The 22,608-nt window shown below is 42.3% G+C and overlaps 2 protein-coding genes and 1 long non-coding RNA gene across 6 annotated transcripts in view; 1 reads left to right on the top strand and 2 right to left on the bottom strand.

Annotated features, from left to right (window-relative positions):
* Positions 1 to 15,067, top strand: part of LOC123957023 (mitochondrial import inner membrane translocase subunit tim16-like) — a 112,868-nt gene extending 97,801 nt beyond the window's left edge. Inside the window, exons 10-31 of one of the 4 annotated variants that reach the window (XM_046029650.1) lie at positions 3,876 to 3,930; positions 4,117 to 4,174; positions 4,272 to 4,417; positions 4,545 to 4,643; positions 4,729 to 4,833; positions 4,943 to 5,102; positions 5,221 to 5,396; positions 5,578 to 5,686; positions 5,797 to 5,883; positions 6,123 to 6,265; positions 6,416 to 6,520; positions 6,673 to 6,758; positions 6,998 to 7,139; positions 7,255 to 7,344; positions 7,450 to 7,566; positions 7,698 to 7,833; positions 7,972 to 8,063; positions 8,293 to 8,379; positions 12,578 to 12,662; positions 13,046 to 13,182; positions 13,699 to 13,764; positions 14,901 to 15,067. In XM_046029650.1, coding sequence (XP_045885606.1) covers positions 3,876 to 3,930; positions 4,117 to 4,174; positions 4,272 to 4,417; positions 4,545 to 4,643; positions 4,729 to 4,833; positions 4,943 to 5,102; positions 5,221 to 5,396; positions 5,578 to 5,686; positions 5,797 to 5,883; positions 6,123 to 6,265; positions 6,416 to 6,520; positions 6,673 to 6,758; positions 6,998 to 7,139; positions 7,255 to 7,344; positions 7,450 to 7,566; positions 7,698 to 7,833; positions 7,972 to 8,063; positions 8,293 to 8,379; positions 12,578 to 12,662; positions 13,046 to 13,182; positions 13,699 to 13,764; positions 14,901 to 14,984 — 2,365 coding nt within the window. In that variant the 3' untranslated portion in view covers positions 14,985 to 15,067. Of the gene's footprint in view, positions 1 to 3,875; positions 3,931 to 4,116; positions 4,175 to 4,271; positions 4,418 to 4,544; positions 4,644 to 4,728; positions 4,834 to 4,942; positions 5,103 to 5,220; positions 5,397 to 5,577; positions 5,687 to 5,796; positions 5,884 to 6,122; positions 6,266 to 6,415; positions 6,521 to 6,672; positions 6,759 to 6,997; positions 7,140 to 7,254; positions 7,345 to 7,449; positions 7,567 to 7,697; positions 7,834 to 7,971; positions 8,064 to 8,292; positions 8,380 to 9,146; positions 11,050 to 11,945; positions 12,085 to 12,203; positions 12,405 to 12,577; positions 12,663 to 13,045; positions 13,183 to 13,698; positions 13,765 to 14,900 lie in introns of those variants that run through there. The other 3 variants (XM_046029628.1, XM_046029640.1, XM_046029632.1) reach the window with 3 other exon arrangements.
* Positions 610 to 3,249, bottom strand: LOC123957093. The gene is made up of 3 exons (XR_006821717.1): positions 3,176 to 3,249; positions 1,031 to 1,133; positions 610 to 673 (listed from the first exon to the last, which is right to left on the bottom strand). It is a non-coding gene; the product is annotated as an uncharacterized LOC123957093 (long non-coding RNA).
* A 2,843-nt stretch (positions 15,068 to 17,910) lies between the features above and the next one.
* Positions 17,911 to 22,307, bottom strand: LOC123959291 (zinc finger protein GLIS2-like). Its single transcript, XM_046033246.1, has 5 exons — positions 22,290 to 22,307; positions 21,653 to 21,808; positions 21,392 to 21,525; positions 21,194 to 21,312; positions 17,911 to 21,095 (listed from the first exon to the last, which is right to left on the bottom strand). The coding sequence occupies exons 1-5, from the start codon at positions 22,305 to 22,307 to the stop codon at positions 20,356 to 20,358; spliced, it is 1,167 nt and encodes a 388-aa protein (XP_045889202.1). The 3' UTR covers positions 17,911 to 20,355.
* Between the last annotated feature and the right edge of the window lie 301 nt (positions 22,308 to 22,608).

Raw genomic sequence — 22,608 nt, 5'->3', positions numbered from 1 at the left:
TAATCTGCCATTTTTCTAGATCCTAGTGTGAACTAGGCTTTAGTCTTCTTGCGCGTTCCCATCTTAGAAGAGCGATGGAGTGATCTTGTGTAAGCCAAAAATAAACTCGAAGTTAGATAAGTAGACAACCAGCTGCTTTGTTTTGGTTTCATATTCATCAAAGGCCTCCTCTCGCTTACTTCTCTACTTTCTGGCCTACTCCTCCGAACTGCCGACTCAAGCTTATTGTGTGCTCTCTAGTGTGTGTTTTTAGCAGCAAGACTGGCCTAGCTAAAGGCCGTGATCTCATACAACAGAGGAAGGTCCCTTTGACTGCTATACTCCCATAACCTTATACCTCTGCAGGCTACTTTCATTAGCTCCACCTATGTATGGTACTGTATATAGTACACAACTGTGCGTGTCTGATGCTATCAGTGCATCTGGATGTGCCTGTATGTCCTCAAATAAGCGTACAGTGTGTGTGTGAATGTGTTTTATACTTTCGCATGTCTTGTGATGATTGTACATGCACAGCATCTTTTTTTTTTATTTTTTAAATAATGCAGTACTTATCCCTGCACCTGAATGTGTGTTTATGTGCATCGATAAATTTATTACAATACCTGTTTCCCGACGACTGGACCGGATTTTTGCTCAGTTGAACTCCACCACAACCCCAGCTGCAGTTCCACTTCAAACACACACACACAAACACACACATTATTCCTGCATTTGTCTGTCATCCGCATATCCATTTGTCTGACCCTCCATTAGTCTGTTATTCCTGCGAATTACACTATCTTCTACATTATCAAACGACAACACATTCTCATAATCATAATATACCTGGGCTGACTCAGACCCTTTCATACACACACAAACACAGATGCACGTTAGAGTAGAGTAATATACCCATCATATCTGCTGGTGCTGATGGCTGCTGTCATGGGCAGAAAGTCATTTTATGATGTGCGTTTGGGTCTGTATGAGAGAGCAGAGTGAGGCGATGGCAGACGAGGCAGGAGGCGGGTTCTCTCGCTCTGCTCACCTTGTTTTGTGTAAACTCTGATAGGATCAGAGTGCCAATGACAGACTGAAGCTAGGGTGATCTTTTGGAGCATCAGGAGGCCGATCGCAGAGTGTTGGAAGAGCTGGAAAGGTGTTGAGACATTAGTGGGTGCAGATAGCCCTGAGAGAGTCTTTTTGTAAAGTAAAATCTTTCAAAGAGGAGTCTTCTCAGCTGTTGTTGACATTATACAGCTGATATCGAGGATGTCTTTCCCTTTTCCCAGAAAATAACATACAGTTATATAACATATAACTTGAAGACTAATTAGTGTGTGTGTGTGTGTGTGTGTGTGTGTGTGTGTGGTTATACCTGTTTTTGTCACACACCTAACACTGAAAACAGTTTATGTCTGGATTACAGTGTCAAGCTGGATTCGGTACACAACCACGCACTTCTATTTACTGCCTCTCCTCTAAGAGCATGAATGAGGCCTGTAATAATTTTTTTCATTCATAATCAGCCCATGTGATCAAGATCTGCACAATAAGCCCGCTCGCTCCCACAATTAACCCTGCATGACTGTAACTGCACGCTCTTATTAATGCTTGTGCACATACGTCATTAAGCTGTATTTTTAGCACATGCATGCATGTGTGCTTGTGTGTCTGTGTACGTAAACACATGCATGCATGCATGTGTGTGTGTTTTCCTGTGTGGGAAAATGGGCTGGTGGTGAGGTGGAGCATGAAAGCGATGGTAAACAGAGACCATTATCAGGGATAAAGCTTCACTCTATTATGTGGCTGTTTGACTGGTTTACTGTGAGAAAACCAGAGATAAGGCCGCAGAGAAAGTTAAGGCAATTTGGAGAAATAGTTGGTATTGGACAAAGAGATCACGGGGGGTGTGCAAGGTGGTAGTGTTGCTGAATAGGAAAGAGTGAGTGCGGAAGAGGAAGACTAAGGGGTGTGGGAATGGAGGTGTTTAGGGACTCCCTGTGGAGTGACTCTGACATGGGAACACACAGTCGCCCTAACCAAGCGTGGCTGACCCTCGCTGACTTCATGGGGCTGCAGTAGAGCGAGGGAGAGAGGGATGTTGAAGAGAAGAGGAGGTACAGGATTAGGGACAGGCCCAGCTCCCTCAGTCTGTGTCTTTAAGTGTCCTTGGCAAGACACTGAACCCCGAATTCCTCCTGTTTGCCATTGGTGTATATGTGAAAGAATGTTATTTCTTTTCTGATGGGCAATTGCAACCTCAGTCTCAATGTATAAATGTGTGTGAATGGGTGAATGTGATGGAGTCTAAAGCACTTTGAGTAGTAACAAAGACTGTATTGTATCCACTATGTACTTGTTTCCCTTTATAGGATCACTGAAATTTATCTTAATACATAATCTTTCCCAAAAGGAAAGAAAAAAGAACACAATTAAAAAAAACCCACATATACAAAGTAATATTTCATCTTTCTAGACAATTTCCTCTTCGCAAGGTAGTTTACCAAATGCCACACAAGCCAATGCCACTACAGACAGTTTTTAGTGACCGAGTGATCCTGGACTCGTGTGGAGGTTTGTGTGTCAGAATGTAAAAATCTCTTTCTCTGTTTCAAATTCATACAGATACTCTACTGACATATGCTCACACTCTCATCCTCTGTCACTCTTACGCATGTACACAGCACAAACCATTGCGTGTCACTGTGCACAGTTGCTTAAGATACCCAAACTAAGTCTGTCATTATATTGTCGTACTTGGAGCATTACATCACTAGTCTGTCATTCTCAGTTGATGTGGAGGCAGCCGGGTGGCAGTCCTCTAGAATAGTACCATTACACAAGGTCATGATTATAAGCCAATCACTGGAACTGCCTCTCAACTTCAATGAGCCTATCTGTGGCCTGTGATTTTAAATGTTTAGAACAGCCACCACTCTCTGTCCTCTTTTACTGTCTGGAAAACAACGTGCTGACTGTTGCTCTCATTGATGAAGAGAGAGAGGCTGTTTGATTACAGTATGAAGGAGAGTAAGAGGCAGAGTTAGTTGTCAGCCTTGCCTGTGTTTGTGCAAGTATGCCTCTTGTCTAAGCCACGATTTCCTGTTTGGTTTGTTACTACGGCCAGTTGTACTTTCCCCATTGAGCTAAAAGCTCCTTCAGTTTCCTCATCCCTCAATCTTCTTACCTTAAATAGTGAGAGGAAGCAGGTGACTGTGGCCTGCTTTAGGTCTGCGTGGGTAGAAATACGAGGTAGAGCAGGAACAGTTCCTCAGTAGCTATTTTTGTTGTTGTTGTTATTATTATATCTTAAGCCAATGATACCACACATTCTTTAGTTGCAACAAGACTTGCTGTTTTTCTTTGTCAGTGCGCTCGTAATCTGAATTTCTTTGGGTTCTTTTGTCGAGCTAAACTACATTTGAAGACGTTAGACAAAAATTTTTATAAAGTTTTCTCCATTTGACAACATGTTATTTCTCCTTTGTGCAATTTTTGTCTTTGATGAGGATCGTTTTAGTTTTGTCTTTAGTTCAAAACTCCAAGGAACAGAGAGATCAGTGAATGTGACTCACTCTGACTCACATATTCAACAAAGTTTTTTTTCTCCCTCGACCGTTTCCCTAATCTGCAGATAAAGATCAGTGTAAAATATCGCAGCACAGCTGGTCTGCTCTGACCTGACAATGCAGTACCACGTTTTCCCAAAGATTGAGCATAATGCTCCATCTAGTGGCACCTTTGTAAAACGTCAAACCTTAGACCCTGTGACACATTTAAATGATTCTGTAAAAATAGGTCTGGGACATGAGTGTGCTGTTTTATGCTGAGCACAATTTGAGTGTCTCATTCTCATTCTTTTCCCCCTCTTGTCTCTTTGCTTGAAGGATGCTGATCCCTCTGTTTGATGATGACACTGGTCTGCTCACACTGGCTGGCATGGTAAGATGCAGATGAATGTCCCTGTATTATGCATTCTGTCACTTCATAGCTTTGGCTTGAATAATATAAAGAAAAGTGTCAGCAGCCAGTTGTGTGAAGTGAAGGTCAGCTGTCATTACTGCAATACATACAGTATTTCACCTCTGTGCTGCTAATAAAATGTAATGATGTTTCTCTCTTGCACAGGGAGACACTGTGGTTGACTGCTTTGAAGTGTCTGCATCTGAGCCTTTCCTTTCACAAGGTAAAGCTTGGTCATCTGTTATCTGTGTGGTCATATTATTACAGCTAACATCTAATCCCTCTCTTTCTTTTTTCCCCTCTGCATTTTATATCTGTAGTGAGCCACTGCCTGACGGACACCTCAACAAGAGGAGTTGCCATGGTTCCCAAGCTGGCATTGGATATCACGTCCTGCGAAGTGATGCGTTTGCTTCAGCTGACAGACAGCTGCATTGTGCCAATCAGCTATCAAGTCCCTCGCAAGGTGTGCATACGTACAGCACTACTGACGTGCCGGCACGCACAGCAGAGTCGTAACGTATGCAATTAATGCACATGTTTGATTGGTGTTTTCATGCATGTGTATTTGTGTGTGCTGCACTGTCTTCCAGAATTCAGGCCAGGAGTTTCATGAAGATCTTTACCCAGATACAGCGGGCACGACTCCGGCCATGTCTGCCGAGGAGTGGTGGCAGGGAGGGAACAAGCAGGTAAGAGGATCTCAGCTCTCAACAAGTTTATCCGGTCGTCACACTGTACAGATGCCTAAAACAATTAGCTGTTGTTTATCCTCAGGTGGAGAAAATCAGCCTCCACCCAGACAAACGGCCCAAAGCAAAGGCACCACCTGCAAAACAGACGCCTGCAAAAAAGGAGCAGGCCAGTGGGGGGAGCAAGGAGGTGAGAGACACACACTGACTATACACCACGAATAATGGTATTAGTAGATTCTCACCGTGAATTCAAGTCCAAATTGGGGGTTGTAAAAACTTTATTTACTGTTCTACAGGATCCAGCACGTGGCTGCTCCACCTCCAGCAGTCCTCTGAGCACTCCGAGCAGCAGCGCTGCCCCGTCCCGCTCTCCTTCCTCCACCTCCGGCCTCTCATCTGGCTTCCTCCCGAGCCCCAGTCCCAGCCAGAGCGCCAAAACCATCCAGAGCCTGCTGGGTATAAATACAGACACACCTGAAATCTCTTATCTTAGCCTTCATTGTAGTGTCTGTATCTCCATATTAATAACAATGTTTCTTTAGTGACTGTTAATTTAAAATTATCTCTGATCCAGGTCCAACCTCCAAGTTCCGTCACATCCAGGGTGCAGTGATGCACCGGGACACGCACATCACCAATCTGCGTGGCCTCAACCTGACCACACCAGGCGAGTCTGACGGCTTCTGTGTCAACCCCCAGCGTGTTGCAGTGCCCCTCGCTATCTCCGGGGGCCAGATGGCTATCTTTGAGGTACGGCAGAGTCTGGAAATTAAATTAAAAACAGTTTATGGCATAATGATTTTTAAAAACTGTGGTTGGTCTTCATGTGCGTCTCTTCTTTCTCTTGTATTTCAATTACTTCTGAATAATTTAACCACTGTGTACCGCATTTGTGTGAGTGACTGATTTTATTCCTCTCTACTCTCTTCAGCGCTCTCAGCCTGGAAGACTGCCAGACACAGCCCTGCCCACCATCCAGAACTCTGTAAATGTGGTCGACTTCTCCTGGGACCCCTTTGACACACACAGGCTTGCTGTGGGTAAGTGAATACTGGTACTGGATAGGTGTGAGCCTCTGCATGTGTATGTTGTATTGACTGCTCACTGTCCTGTGAGTGTGATTTGACATGCATCTCTCTGTCCGTGCTAGCTGGTGATGATGCAAAGATCCGGGTGTGGCAAGTACCAGAGGGAGGGCTGAAAGAGACCCTGACTGAGCCTGAACTGATCTTGCAAGGTAAGACAGGGCCCACTAATTGAAATAAATTATTGAAATTGCCTCATTTTAGTTTTGATAGTGTTTTATTGACAAGCCTGACCTATGGTAGTTAAAATATCTACACTATAACAACTGACACAACAGAGGTTGATTGATTACAGTGCATCCATGTGAATTTTTTCCTGTATAAGAAGGAAGAAGGTAATGATAGTCACAACAAAGTCAAGTTGATTGACAGCTGCTTTGCCCCCTTGCAGGCCACACTGAGAAGATTTACTCCATCAGGTTCCACCCTTTGGCCAGCGGACTCCTGGTTTCTTCATCCTACGATCTCACTGTCAGACTGTGGAACCTGGAGACTGGAGAGCAGGTCAAACTCCTCACTGGACACCAGGACCAGGTGGGTGACCAAGATCCACACTTTGGTCAAATCTTAGATGACAAGACTAATTAAGTAAAACATCCGAGATATGGAATGTTTGCACAGCTATTTGGCTGTTCTTCTTCTTCTTCCTCATCTTTCTTGTTTCCTCTTGTGGGTCATATTCAGGTCTTTTGCATGGCGTGGAGCCCTGATGGCAAGCTCCTGGCCACAGTGTGCAAAGATGGCAAAGTTCGCATCTATGACCCCCGCAAGTCCACTGCACCCGTGCAGGTATGAATAACCTATTGGAGAATATGTGTGGATACAAAAAAAAAAAAAGAGATTTGTTTTTAGGTGTGTATTGTGAAAATGGTGAAACAGATACTTTAATACATTAATGTTTATTATATTTAGTTTTAAAATTTAGTTTTTTTCTTTTTCAGGAAGGCCCAGGTCCTGAGGGCCACAGGGGAGCTCGTGTGGTGTGGGTGTGTGAGGGCAAGTACCTGTTGGTTTCAGGATTTGACAGGTACTTAACATGGGTTTTTTTGTTGTTTAAGTGTCATATGGAAGGCAAAATAAATAAATATATGTGTGTGTGTGTGTGAGCAATCCTGCAGGAAAGCAATCTGCTATTTTATTTCCACTGAAAACAGTACAGATAAAGCCCCTCCTGAATTTAAAGGCATCCTAATTCAGTGTTGTCAGAGCAGCAGTGGGTCAGTCAAAAGAAAGGTTTACCACTGACTTCTTGTTGTCCTTCTGCAGTCGCAGTGAGAGAGGACTCTACATGTACTCAGTTGACTGCCTGTTCTCTGGAGCCAGAGCCAGCAATCTTGTAGATGTCTCTCCCTCTACACTCATCCCTTTTTATGACCCCGACACCAGCGTGGTCATCCTTACTGGAAAAGTAAGCACATAAAAATCCAAATATTAGTTGCACATAAATTACTTTTGAACCAAAACTAAGAACAAAATAAGAATTGAATGTATGTATAATGTAATGTGTTTCACTTGTTTACCAGGGTGATACCAGAGTGCACATTTATGAGATTGTCCCTGAAGATCCCTATTTTATTGAGTGCAGCAGTTTTAACTCTCCTGAGCCGCATAAGGTACTGAGCTGAATTCTCTCCTACAATACTCTGTACAATATGTGTGCATTTATTTTGTATTTATTCGCTAAATTCTGATTCCACCGAATTCTTTCCTGTCTGCAGGGCTTGGCCTTTCTGCCCAAGACAGAGTGCAACGTGCGTGATGTGGAGATAGCTGTAGGACTGATGCTCACCAAGACAAGCATAGAGCCAGTGGCCTTCAGAGTGCCACGGGTCAAGGTGAGCCAACTACACCACCTAGTGGACACATGGGGATACTGCATACCTTCCTTCCTGGTGATTATTTCTAAAAAAAATGGCTATAGCTTTTAATTATAGAAGGTATAACTCTGTGTTCTCTGGGTTTCCAGAAAGAGTTTTTCCAGGACGACGTGTACGTAGACACAGCGGTCCATTGGGAACCGGCACTGACTGCCTCTGCTTGGCTGTCTGGCTCCAATGGCCAACACAAAAAGATCAGCCTAAAGCCTAAAGACATGACGCCAGGTACGGACACAGACCAGAGAGTCTGTATATGTATACATACCATGTCACCTTGCGTAACATAGCTCTGGAATGTACATGTCAGTACTGGACGTGTCCTGGTATGTGTCTGTTTTTCACTCTGTGTCTTTCTTATTTCAGTGAGTGAGGCCCCCAAAGAGGCTCCAGTTAGGAAATACCTGCCCTCATCTGTTTACCTGGAGGAGAAGACTGATGAACAGAAGAAAGATGAGGTGAGGAGGAGCTGAAATGCTGTACACTTGTGTGTACCATACAAGCGGTACCACGCAGTATGTCTTATCTGGACCACTGTGAGGTCTTTCCATAGTTTGCCCTGCATCTCTTATGTCAGTCATCCATCATGCATATTATCTACGTCAAATTCCTTATGTGCATGTAGTAGTCGCTGAATAAAAGTTGTGTTTTTCTGTTACGCTGTAACACTGAATATGTGTGGCCCAGCTGCTTAGTGCCATGGTAGCTAAGTTGGGGAACATGGACGACCCGCTGCCACAGGAGTCCTTCGAGGGGGTCGACGAGGACGAATGGGTGAGTGAATGAGATGGAGACGGCTGTGAAGATGAGTCTCGACTCTCAAAATATGCAAAAATCTTTGCAGAAAAAACTGCTTAAGTGATTTTCATAATATTCAGTTTTGCTCAAGAATGTGTTGATTGAACTCCTATTTTTCCTGGTCTTTTTTAGGTTATTATACTGTAAGGGATGGATTTAATCTGCTTTATTTCTAATTTCAAATGTCCAAATAGTAGTTGAAGTTGGAAATATGGATATTTTGAGATTATAGAATAGATTATAGTGGGGTAAAATTAATATCCTACAATTATTCCCATTGTTTTTTATACTTTTGGTTTACTGACGACATTATAATATATACAAAAATACATCAGACTTTGTCAGGGATAAAATTACAAAGTTTTGGACTTATTTCAATTGTTGTCTCTGTTGTTTACACAAGTGATATTACATATAATATCGGTACATATCATGACATGACTAATGTTGGCAAAATCAAATATATACTAAACAAAAGTGGAAAGCAAAAACTCACACCTCATTTTATTAGGTTGTAAATCAATAATTGCAACAACACAGTTTTGTAAACACAATGTCATCAGAATACTAAAAGCCGATAGATGATAACAGCAAATTATCGCCCAACTCAAGGTTTTCTAGCACCTTGAGTTATTAAAATGTAATAAAGAGCTTAATATCGAACACTGAGGCAGTAGGGACTGATGGCATGTATTACATGTCTATTATCCGTCTTCGCTAACTGTTGCTGTTCTGTCGTCCAGGATGACTAGAGGGGACATCATCCTTTGGTTCAGTCATGGTGCCAACAGCAAAGAGGAGAGAGCTGGTCAAATGTCAAGCAGCACTGACATCAGTGTGTGCGATGGTGCCACCAACACAACCTCTGAGCTCAATCAGCTAACATCTCACCCCACTGCACACAAAAAGAATACTGTACAATACTGTGAAAGTATAAACGATTTGGGAAGATATCAGTATGTATCACAATATCTGTTGAGGTTTGGAAAATCAAATGCAATGTTGTCTAGTTGGTGTTCATCATATCAGACTGCATGAAATTTCATATGAAAATAATTTTTGGGTGTAATTCTTAAATATTTCAGCAATCATTCTGGGATGAATCTTACATGGTAAATGCTCTGTTATGACAAGCAGTTAATGTAGACTGCAACAATTATGTCACACTGTTCATGATATGTCAGGGGGGAAATCCCACCAATATGATACAACAGTTAATATCAGAAAATATATTTATCATATATTGGGACACCTCAAACATTTTAAGTCGGTGCAGGGTAAATTAAACAGCATCAGTCATAGCAATAATGCCTCTGCTTTAGTTACCTTAAAAGTTAACTAATGGTTACAACACACTGAACCACAGGTTACACTGACTGAAAATAACTTTTATTTTAGCATAGCATCTCATTTTGTCTGTGGTATGTGGCCATGGTTTAAACATGATAATACACACATGAAGTGTCCTGATAAAAATAATAATTATAATAATAATGGCCTCTTGTGCCCAGTTTGTTATTTTCTGATTTCAAGACACCAGGTTGTACACCATTGCAAACACAGTTGTTATCTTTGTGCACATTTACCTCCACAGTGGACCACTTCTGCTAGCCAGTCATATGAGCACGCTCCGTCACAATGTGTCTTTCAAAGATGTAATGTTGCAAAAAATATTGTTAATGATCTTACTGAACAAGTGAACATCACGCATCCGATTTTTAAAAACCTTTGTCTTCCTGTTTGGTCAGATAAAACACACAAATAATTATTGTAAGATGCTCAAGCCTCCTGCAAAAACCTCACTGAGGGTACAACAGGGTCACCAGTGTTCATGTTTTACCATGAGCTGGAATTTCTAATGACAACAACAGTAAGTTCACTTTTCTTTGTTAGCCAATCATAGAATAAAATGCCATTTTAACACGATAATGTGTTACTGTATTTGTACAAGTTAGATTTGATTGAATGTTTTGCCATTCAGTGGTCATATAATAGTCTTATAAGTTAAAGGTCAATGAAACTGAGATGTTGTTTTGCATTGAAAGCCAAACCAGAGGGGCCTTTGTATACTCTGAGATGATTGTTTCCTTTCTTTCTTTTCTCGTTTGCCAGGCAGTTGAACTTTTAATCCTGATCTGTGTTGGTTTTCAGACTGTTTGAAGGTATTCCTCACTTTAACAAGCTCTTTTTCTAGTAAGTAATCATGGTGTTCTTTAGACAATAAGAGTACAGTATTAATAACTTTTCAATGCAGCCATAACAGCCATCATGTAATTTCCAATCAGGGCTTCAGCAATATCCTCAATAATCTGGGCTTGAACCCACCAAGTTTGTTTACAACCTCTGATGGACTGAAATGAACCATCCACTCAGCCATGCATGGTCGTGCGCATTATGTTGTACACATGAACTGCAGGTGTCGTCGGTGTTCGTGTGATGTATACTGTATGTGCTTGTGATTCTCGGACGGCATACTTTGTAATGTTTGGATTGGATTAACTTGCCTTCCATTGCGTTAAAAAAAAGATTTTCCTTTTTATACAGCGAGTCAAGCATTGTAATTGTTTTTTTCTGTCTTAATTGAGTGATGGTTTGTGGATTTTTTTTTCCCAGTATTGTCTTGGAATAAACACCTTTTTGAACCCATTACTGCTCGTCCTTTTGTGATACATTAAGGTGGTTCTCAAAATGGGGGGCGGGATAGAGCCACTGTGGGGGGCTTGACCTAAAGTTGCATAAATATGGTTTATGTGGTGACAAACAAAAGTGTAAGCAAGGGTATTTTGCTCATCTGAATCTTTTGTTTTTTTCAGTCACCCGTGTTGTTGTTCGGCTTCTCAAGGGGCTGTGACAGAAAAAGTTTGAGAACCACTGCATTTTGGTCTCCATCTTTGGTGCAGACTGTAAGGGCTCATGAGGGGCACAGAAAAGAAGTGCATAAAATAAATTAAATATGGACAGTAAATTAAATATAATCAATAACAGTAATAATGGACAACTATATGGAATGTGTCCTTTACAATATTGTGCATAATGTTGTATATATGTTAATTTTTTTGTGAAATGCATTGTCTTATTATAGTATAGGGTACATTTTTAACATCTGGCAAGGGAGAACAGATGAACATAAATCAATAAGCATTACCTTTGACAAATTAAAACTAATAAAGTCTCATACCAGTGTCATTTTGGTGGTACTTTCAAAATAAAGTGAAGTAATCAGAAGAACAGATGATCAATCATGTTCACTGTTCACTGAAATAGTCACAGTTATATGATACTACTTCAGTCTTCAGTGGAGAAATACATTACACTCAAAATATCCTGTATTGCAGGATAGTTACCCGCGTGTATTTGCTTATCCTACTGCCTTTAAATTAAATGAATAGGGGGTGTATTTTCTCGTCTTATTGGCAATTTTAAGTATTAAATCAGAGCCCCCCCCGCGACCCTGTACTCAGGATAAGCGATTGACGATGGATGGATGGAAATCAGAGCCCTGAAAAAGAAGCTGCAGTTTGACTTCCCTGCCGGTAGATGTCAGTATTACAAATGTCGATATCCACCTTTTTCGTCTTGCATTTTGTGCTGCTGATGCTTCCTTGAACTTTGACCCTTATAATAACCTTCATTGGTGTACATGCGTGACAACAGCCGGACGCTGAACAATATTATAAAATGGTAAGAAAACACTTTATAATGGTCGTGTTTGTATTTCCAAACTCATAACTGACTTAAGGAGAGAGAGAGGTGGAATGCTAGGTAGCATTAGCATGATTAAGATACGTTGTGTTGCTGCTCGTTTCCTTTTTCAACACCGTTACATAAGGCAACCTCCTCTTCATAGGGACATTGCTAATTTGACTTACGAGGAAGGTCGATTCGTGTCCAAATAATACAGCGGCCCGTAATGCTCTCGCAGTGTTTACAGCTGTAATGAAGGTGCTTCTTACATCCGCACCTGCAGACACTTTATGCCTGAGTCTGACGTCAGCTTGAAGTTAAGTTAATTATCTTCAACATGTAGTGTCACTTACCAAAATGAAGACTAACGTTACTGGCTGACATCCTCTCTCGTTTGGGTCCCACGACTGTGATTGTCAAATGAGTCGTGTTGCTTGTCATGATTTTAATGTTTGCAGTCTTGAAGTTGCTTTTCTTTTCCTCTGTGCAGGCTAAGTATCTGGCACAGATCATAGTGATGGGAGCGCAGGTGGTGGGACGTGCCTTTGCTCGTGCTTTAAAGCAAGAATATGCAGGTATGATATATAATTTCAAATCTAATATTTGCAATAGTATATATTTGATAAACAGACTAGTTGACAATATAAAATTTTTATTTGCAAGGTCTAGGTGATGATGCTTTTTGTCCAATATCTCTGAACATCATGATGGTAAATGTATGTAAAATCACGTTACACGATTTAACTGTGGTTCAAAGTAATAAACTGTGTTCTGGTGTTGTGTTTTACATCAGACCAAATTCCATGTGCTCTTAATAATATTGTAACATGCTTAGGATATTTCTCAGCTAGCTCTAGCTGCAGAAGATGTATGAAAACTCACTTCACATTCTTTTAGGTTGTCTAATAAAAATAAGTTGTGAGTAATTGTGTGTGTGTTGTGTTGTTTTCTCTCTCAGCCAGTCAAGCAGCAGCACAGGCCAGGGGCCGTACAGGTCAGCAGTCTGCTGCAGCCTCTAGCATCACCGGGATGAGCCTGCAAGAGGCGCAGCAAATCCTCAATGTCTCCACACTCACCCCTGAGGAGATTCAGAAGGTACAAACACACTCGCTGTTAGTTGTAGTTGGGCAAAGTGTTTAGAGGATTTTTCTTTCACTGTGGCAGAAATAGTAGGGGAGACAGAGCATACCCCAGCATCTTGGTTGATTGCTTCAAAAAGATTTCCCCCTTTCCCAATGTTTTGAGATGAAACACGCCCCTTTTTTGTCTTAAAAGGTGGTGTGGTCGTAAAATATTGTTACGCTTAGGCATGTCTTTACATAATGACAGCTAATCAAACTGCTTTTGTGCAACAGAGCTGAAAAGTCCATTTCCAAGACTTGCAGCTCTGAGATCACATCATGAACACACAATAATACATTCATGTGAAATGATTTGATTATTTGACCATTCATTATTAATATCAAAATTTTTATTTGCCTTCTACTGTAATAATGATCAGGAAACTTGTCTGTGTGTATCTTTGGTGCTCTTCTTGGCGGGAAAAAAAATGTTCTAAATGAAGATAAAATGCGTTACTTGTTACTCTTAACAGTGTTTCATCTCTTTCAGAACTATGAGCACCTTTTTAAAGTCAATGACAAGTCAGTGGGTGGTTCATTTTATCTACAATCAAAAGTAAGTATTAGGATGTGACTAATTTAACTTCATGTTAATTAGCTGTATTCAGTCACAAGATGAGTTTCAGATAAGGAAACATGTTACTTATCATTTAGAAGAGAATACAACGTGATTTTATTGTCCACTTAAGTTGTTTTTAGCTTGCCAAAATATAAAAACAGCACAAGAACATAGTGGTATCAGGAAAACCATCCAACCAAATAATTAAAAAATTTTAGACATAGAATATTGTATGGTAATATTAATAATATTATATTGTTTAAAATGCTGATTGCACTCTTTAGTGCTTAACAAAGTTTTGAGTCTCTGTCAGTCAGGATGAACGTGGCTTTCTGTTGTCCCGACATTATACACTTAGCTTCATCAGCGGTTACACTATTATTTTGCAGCCCATGCCAACTGTTTACTTCTGAACCTGCAGTCCAGGTAACCAAATCGTCAAATGAAGTTGAATGTTGGCACACTCAAGTGACAGTTTTATTCACTATTTCTAAAATCGACTGACTCCCTCTGATGCTGTTGAGTCTCATAAGAAGATGAAGCTATCGTGTGTATTTCTAAAAAAACACGGCTTTAGTATTTTCCACGACGCTCAGGTGGCAGTGTGGGGCTAATACAATAATTAACTTTTTGCCCCAATTATCAGATTCCAAGAAAACCATTTTTAAAAACATGAAAAAACAATAAGGCACAAGTAGACTGTTCAGTACATTGATCCATCATATATGCTGTAACCTGTCTGACTAGTACAAGTATGCCGTTCAGTTTGAATTACTTAAACGTGGCACTGTGATTCTGTTTGTCGATGTGACTGTTTAAGTCTCTTTGAATATTCCTTACCCTTACCCACAGGAATTAGATGTTTTTTTGTGGCACAGTAACTTTTAACTAGTAACTTGTTTCTCATCCAAACAAACAATGATCGGTTCTCTTTCTGCCCTTGTGTCTGTGATAAATATCAAATTATGACTCATGTGACTCTGTGTGAGAGAGGAATCCACTCTTTGAACCGATTCGTGTTTTTAATGATGATGATGTTACTCCCACTCATTCCTGACTGAACTATCGTGTAATGTGGTTATTTTGAAAGTGTCCCTTTCTCTCAGTCATTATTATTGTTTGTTTGTGTCCAGGTGGTGCGGGCTAAAGAGCGTCTAGACGAGGAACTAAGCATTCAGACACAAAAGACGACGCCACAGCAGAATACGGAAACATGAAGTATAAAAAGATGCTCGCCCTGTCTTTCCTCTCCCCATCCTCTGTAAATTATAACCCAATAAAAGCCTTCTCTTTTTCTTTAGCCTGGACTTTGTGTCACTTTTTGGGCAATGACAGGGAAGCTCAACAAATAGTCATAAGAATATGCTCTTATCATTCTTTTTAGTCATATGTGAAATGTTATATGGTTTGCAATGATCAAAATCCACAAAGAAATGCTTTTATTCATGTCAGTTTTCTGCTACTGTGTGTATAATAAAATAAAGTAGCTGAAACGCTGAATATAGTGAGGGAAACTGCAACTTGTTGACTATTAATCAGGGTAATATGATTGTTTTTATTCAATTAAAGTGTGATGGCAGCATCACGTACGTGCATCTGTCTAAAGGGCCAGAATCACATTTACCTTGATGAATCCTTGATTATTGTGTCTATGTACATTTCACATCATGTGTTAATTGAATTCTACTGGAACAGACATGAATACACAAGTTATATCAAATACAACTTTATTAAACATTTTTCTTTTCATTGACATTATTATCAATATCGTAATAAAATTCCTCTAAAACAGGAGAACACCGCTATGTTGTACCAATTGGAGACTTTTACAACTCTAAAATTCTGCATGTTCAACCACAGAACATGATGCCAGGAAAAAAAATATATTTTCATATAATCACTTTTTTCATATAGTGTATAACTTCTATATTTTACCTATGATAAAAAGGCACTTGGAAAAATTAAAATACTGACATATCTCACAAATGTGCAAAAAAACATAACTTGGAACAGGCCTTGCATGGCCTTAGTCTTATCATTAACCCTTTGTGCAACACCATGGCACTTGGCACCCCTTAACAATGACCTAGCTAGCTAACAAATTTTGTGCCCTGGATTTCAGTTCCACTTTTCATAGCATTAAGTGAGGGTTACTTTAAAATCACCAGGAGCAAGTACCGCTTTTATAATATGGAAAAAAAAAAACAACATTTTATCAACTGAAGATGATTTTTTACAAATATTCTTGGTTCACAAAACAACTGATGAATAACGCTCTACACTGAGAAAGGATGTGTATCTACACATGCTATGAGGGGAACAAAAGTGCAGTTTATTACAGACTGAGCTCAAAGGGTTAATGGATCATACAGCTTATTTAATATTGAAAAGTTGTGGACCCTCGGAGGATCCATGTCATATTGTTCAGCTTTCTGCCGCCGTGCTGAGTCTCTGTCCCTAGCTTCGACCTGCAGAGGAGAGACAGACAGACAGGGAGGAAGAGGAGGGGGAGGAGAGCCCGCCGCATCTGTGGGTTTTGCTGTTGCCACGGAAACCATGTCGAGCCTACTTGACACCTGTTTCTGATGACATCACGCACCAGGATTGTCCACTCACAGCAAGAGATTCTCTTCAATACCCAGCCCGAACCCCAGAGACAGGCCGCTGGTGTGTGTGTGGTGATGGGAGGAGGGGGTTGTCTGAGATAACAACGAAGAATTACTGAGGCAGAAACACAGGTATGCAGTTCATCTCTGCTGTGAATCTTCGCAGGCCTGTCAGCAGCCCGACACACACAGGCCGTCCTCACACAGGGAGGGTTATATTTGTATTTGTTTACTGCAAATGTGGCTTGTTAGTCTGTTTTCCTCATCTTGGGTAAAAAGCTTTGTGGCCGGGAGGTGGGGGCGTTGAGCCTTTTGGGTTTTTCTATAAAAAAAGAAAAATCCCAAAGGGCAGACAGAGTTCAGTGGCCTAGTTTTCTGCAGGCTGGTATGCCTGTGAGTGGCTGCCACATTGGGCACAGCACAGCCAGTGACTTCAGAGCTGAGAGGGCCGTTCGCTGGGTAGGTGGCCAGATGGAAGGCGGCTGCACAGCACAGCTATCCTCTGCCTCTTTTCCTCAGCTGGCACACAGCCTCTCCCTTCATCTCTCCCTATCCCTTGTCCATTCATTTTATCATTCAGCCAATCCTTTCTCTCTTTGCTCTCACGCTTTCCCAGCGCTGCCCGCCATTTCACAGTCGGACGTTATTTCTCTACCTTTTCCCTTTATCTGACCGGGGAAATTAAAAGTCAGAACAAAAGAAGCAGAGTTTGTAAATCAAATTTAGCCCAAAGATAATTAACAGTTATGTATTTTAAGCCCTCTCAGTACACCAATGTGATTGTCATGGAGGAATTTGATGAAATTTGGTGCACAAGATTCCCCCATAAGCCATATTCCCCCCCCCCCCAGAGCAGTGGTCTCTAACCTTTTAGGCTTGTGAACCCTTAACATAAAGCAATACCATCTGTAATTATGACCCCTAATCACAGTTTATAACTTTAGTTTTGACAAAGTGTTATGACACATTGTTAAGGGTCACCAGCCCTGAGCAGGAAACCATATTCAGTATTTCACAATAAACAAGAGTTATTAAGAGTCTTGCCATGCTAGCAGCTTTGTGAGGCTGTACTTGGGCGCAGCAGCGTTTTAAGCTAAATCCTAACATCAACATGCTAACATGCTCACAGTGACTATATAACATGCTGATGTTTGGCAGGTAATTTTAACCTGGTTCAACATCTTAGTTTAGTATATTACCATGATAACATTTGCAAATTAGCACAATGTACAATGGAGGCTAATGGGAATGTCATTTGTTTTGTAGGTATTTGGCCAATGGCACGCGAAAGTTAAGGGATCACTAAAGTTAGTACAATTAATCCCGAGTGGAACAACAATCCATCCATCGTCAACCGCATATCCTGCGTACAGGGTCACGGGGGGGCTGGGGCCAGTCCCAGCTGACTTTGGGCGCAAGGCGGGGTACACCCTGGACAGGTCGCCAGTCCATCGCAGGGCCACACATAGACAAATAACCACTCATGCTCACACTCACAGCTAAGGACAATTTAGGGTCACCAATCAACCTAGTCCGCATGTCTTTGGTTGGTGGGAGGAAACCGGAGCACCCGGAGAGAACCCACGCAGACACGGGGAGAACATGCAAACTCCACACAGAAAGGCCGGGGCAACCGGGGTTTGAACCCACGACCTTCATTCATCCAGTAGTTATGGAGCGATTTCACTTAAAACCACAAATGTCAACCTCATGGTGGTGCTATGAAAAGACAGGGGATCACCAAAGTAGTTAGGATTCATCCTCTGGGCACCATCAATGTCTGTACAAAATTTTAATGGCAATCCATCCAATAGTTGTTGAGATATTTCAGTCTGAACCATGTGGGTGGACTGACCATACATGCCATCCATTGAGCCACGCCGCTAAAACTTTTCCTCTTTCTTATATCAATGAAATCATCTTGTGACCCTTCAGATTTAACCACTGCCCCAGAGGTCCACCCAAACTTCTCACTCTCATCTTCTCCTCAACCCCTAAAAAGACTCCTCGACAGCAGAAAGCTGAGCGCAGAGCAGCCGTCGCAGAACACAAGAAGCAACTTCAACATCAGAAAAAATGTCTCGTCTGAACAACAGCAAGAAAAAAAGACAACAATGAAAAACAGCAATAACTGTTTGTCCTTGGGCGATGGGAAAGTAAGACCACCAACATAAGCATATGAGGAGAGGAGAGATGGAGGAGGGAAAAGAGAGAGGAAGGTAGTGTGTGACAGTCTCTTGAGGGAATGTTCCTTGTGTTGTGATGATCCTCTCCTACGCCCCATACCTCTCCTCTGTGGAGACGGCAGCCGACATCAAACATACATTAGCACTGAGCAACAGAAGCCTGGAGGGACCCCAAAGAAAAATCAACCCTTGCAGAAAAATTGAATAAGAGCAAACTAGTTTTTAAAGAACCGTGAATTGGCAGTAACATTATATAGAACATCTAAGGAATATAGTGTGTGGTAAGTGCATGTTGACTGCTTAATCGAACCATGAGAAAAGTTTTCCCAGAAGTCAAATAAGTCTTTTTTTTGCCCCTTTGGACAGAGTAAAATGAGGCAGTTTGCAATAGTGTGGCTTCCTAGTCGCTCCAGCTGTATGTGGCATTGAGTGCATCACACCCCCCTCTGTGGCACAATACGTGGATCCCTCTTTCCCCTTTCCATGTATTTTTGGCACAGCATGGGGACAATTCTTCAACCGATGAGGCTAAGTTGGGCTTCGACTGGATGACCGCCTGTTTTTCACAGCTGGTTTTGGGTCGGGTCACTTTTTAAAATACAAGACACCAGTGTTTATCACCACAGTGGGCCTTTCATACACAAACTGGCTGTGTTGATTCAATTACGAGAAAGCAGCTGGACAATCCAGTAAGTAAAACAGTGCGAGTTCTGTAAATAATAAGTGGGATGTTGTGTATCGTGTCTTACCAGAGGGGGGAGCCAGGCGCACCAGTGCCTTAAATTTCACTTGTGTAAAAGAGGAAGTGATGATTGGTCATTGCCAGGTGATGTAACACCATTTGTCTGTGTCAAGTCTGCAGTTCGCTCTGTGCCCTAAAAGCCCCTAGTCTGCACGCACACATTCTTGTTGGTCACCCTCCCCAAACTGGGGACAGATTGTCAAAAGTGCTCTCACCCAGTTAGTGTTACACTGGGGGAGCTGAGAGGTTAGCAGCAGTTTTGAGGTTTCAATACTATAACCAGCTGACACGATTAAGTGCTGTGTTTTAATTGAACTGTCTCAGAGCTGAAGCTTTTTCCTGGACAAATCCAAGACAGTTTGAGTTCACTTGCTTTGGTATGGCAAGCCTGTCTGAATCATATTAATCACAGCAGCCTGTGAAAAATAGGTCATACTTTAAAATCAACTGTGTAGAATCTTCCTATTCCGTGTTTGCCTAACTGTCAGCGTGTCGTTCAGTTTCATCGTGTATCTATCTCACTGTTAAGCTGGAGGCACAATGTAGATGAAGTGTAGTCATATAAATACTTATCAGAGAATCAAGACTTTTGTAAGAACACAGAGCTGACTGTCACGTTCATGGTCCCTGTCCACAGAACCAGCATACAGGAATGAATAAAGTATAAAGTGAAAGAGCAAAGAGGAGCCCATTGCCAGGCCTTGTGATAGAAATACAGAGCCGTTCATGGTCCTGAACAGAGTTCTGGGGCCCCAAGTTTAGTTTCCCATTAATACAAGAGGCTTGAGTTGTATTTAATTCTTGTGAGGTGTAGTGTTATCTATTGTTGCTGATTGAGGGTTTGATGAGTTTCTCTATAGTTTTTTTTCCTTGTCTCTCTGAAATGCATTGCCTGGATTTGATTGTGCGAGCCAATCCCTATCACCTTTGACCGCCCGTACCCTCACTATGGCGTTCACCCTCCCATACCGACCCCCTGAGCTCTTCTGGAATGTGTGTGTGTGAGTGTGTGTATATATATGTGTGTGTGTGTGTGTGTGTGTGTGTGTGTGTATCAGTTGACCACAGCTGGCTTGAGCACTACGGTGCCTGGGGGGATGACCACCCAGGACAGGGGATCATGAGACCCTGTGGTGAGGTTCAGGACCCCCCCAGTCACCTCGTTCTTGGCCTCCTCTTCCCGGCCCTTCTTGGCTTGCTGGCTTTGGGCCCTGCGATCAGACGAGGCCCCCAGCATGGGCACCATTGGCAGGCCCAAGGCGGAGGAGGGGAACGCTGGGGAGAGCAGAGGGGACTTGGCAAGGCCCAGCGGCGAGCCGTTGAAGGACAGGATGGGTGTGCCTCCCAGGCTGCCTGGAGGTGAGTTGGGGCAACCCAGTGTGCTGAGGTCCAGGGGCCGAGGACTGAGGGGGGACAGGGGCAGGGCACCACCAAGGCCCTGCAGAGCATGGCCTCCCAGGAGAGCAGCCGCTGCGCTCGGGATGATAATGTGGGCTGCGCTCACATAGGACAGCTCTGAATCCTTTCCCACTTCGCTAGCAAGCCCTCCACTTTGACTCCCCCTCAGCAGGGAGCCCACCCCACCTGGAGAGCCCTGCTCCTGAGCCACAAAGTGGCCGTGGGCCTTGATGTGCTTGCGGAGAGAGCTGGGGTCGGTGTAGCGCTTCAGGCAGCCCACCATCTTGCAGTAGTAGGGCTTATCCACATAGTGTGTGCGAGTGTGTTTGAAGCGGTCGCTGGAGTTGGAGTAGCGCTTGTTGCAACCCTCATAAGGACAAATGTAAGGCTTTTCACCTGCAGTGAGGAGAAATGATCCAGATGTTGAGAATTCATTCATTTAGTGAACACATATTTGTCATTTGTGTTTTGTAACTTGCGGGTGCACAACTGACCTGTGTGTGACCGGTTGTGTATCTTGAGGTTCTCCAGGCGTGAGAAACTCTTGTTGCAGGTGGGACAGCGATGGGGCTTCTCGTTAGTGTGAGTGCGGATGTGGATGAGCATCTTGTACCTGCAGCCACACAAAAATAAGTTCTCTTGAATTCTCCCCTTATATGTAAATGATTTTCCCAAGTGAAGGATTTTCTCACCTGGCATTGAAACCCCTCCCTTTGCGAGCACAGCCCTCCCAGTGGCAACAGTACCCAGAATCCTTTTCAGGTTTGACATGGAAGTCGTTGACATGATCCACTAGGTCTTGCAGGGAATCAAAGAGCAGATGGCACTGGAGGAGGGAAAACATTCAGCATTTCAAATTAATTATTTTTGTGATGATGAAGCTTTTTTGATCTGATCCCAGTTTGGCTGCAACACAATCATAAAATGGGTGTCCGTTACTTTCTGGGTCTTACCTTCTTCCAGCGGCAGGCCAGTTGTTCATCCGCTGAGAGGTCAGGAGAGGCTCTCTTGTCGCTCGTCTGGCCAATGAACATGGAGGATGGCAGGTGAAGTCCCGCCCCAGCTCCGATTGGCACAAAAAACTGAAAGGCCTGTGAGATGTGAGAATTCTGATAAACAAATAAAGAAAGGAGCAACATTGTTATCAATCCACTGCACACATACCAAAGCAGCATGCACAAGTTTTGTTTTAGTTCAAGTTTGCTGTGATGTGCTGTAATGGAATACTATTTGATGTTATACAAATGTTATGCCTGGCTTTAGAAAAATAGTTTATAAAGATGTGATAAAATAAAATGTTGGGTGCATTATAAGGCCTCAAAAGTACAATAAAAACACCACAACCACTGCTCACAAACATGACTGTATACAGGTAAAAACTGCCTGTGTAGCCAGCAATATGAGCTCCAATGCTGTGATAGCACTTAAATCTTGTTGAACTACGTTCACTGACAATAAAGCATTATGATTCTGATTCTGATAGCACAGTGTGCATAGCATAATTGAGAATAGACCATCAGCTGGATGACACTGATGGCCTCACAGAGAAAATACTTGATAGAGACAAAAGTCTTTTTATCAATGGAGTACAGAACTGCTGAGCTTCATCTTTCCCTTCAAAAATCCACTTCACTTTTCCTCTTCTAGTCTCCCGCTGTGTGCTACAAAACCTCCCTACATCCCTGAGCTCTGCGTGAGAGCTGTAAGATTCACTGAACCTCAGGTGGGACTCAGAGTGCTAATGCACCGGATCACACACACAGACACGCATACACACACACACACACACACACACACACACACACACACACACACACACACACACACACACACACACACAGACACAAACTAATTTAGGTCTTCCTTTCAGCATTATTCTTTGTGCATGTCAAAAAGTTGTTTATTTAAA

Source organism: Micropterus dolomieu, linkage group LG02 (assembly GCF_021292245.1).
Source record: "Micropterus dolomieu isolate WLL.071019.BEF.003 ecotype Adirondacks linkage group LG02, ASM2129224v1, whole genome shotgun sequence".
NCBI classification, from domain to species: domain Eukaryota; kingdom Metazoa; phylum Chordata; class Actinopteri; order Centrarchiformes; family Centrarchidae; genus Micropterus; species Micropterus dolomieu.
The sequence above is the reverse complement of the archived record's forward strand: the minus strand, read 5'-3'. Positions and strand labels throughout refer to the sequence as shown.

Coding starts and splice junctions, on each gene's coding strand:
- LOC123959291 (XM_046033246.1), bottom strand. Junction 21,526..21,652: donor TGGCCTGCCGCTGGAAGAAG/GTAAGACCCAGA, acceptor TCCCTCCTCCAG/TGCCATCTGCTCTTTGATTC. Junction 21,096..21,193: donor ACACAACCGGTCACACACAG/GTCAGTTGTGCA, acceptor TCCTCACTGCAG/GTGAAAAGCCTTACATTTGT.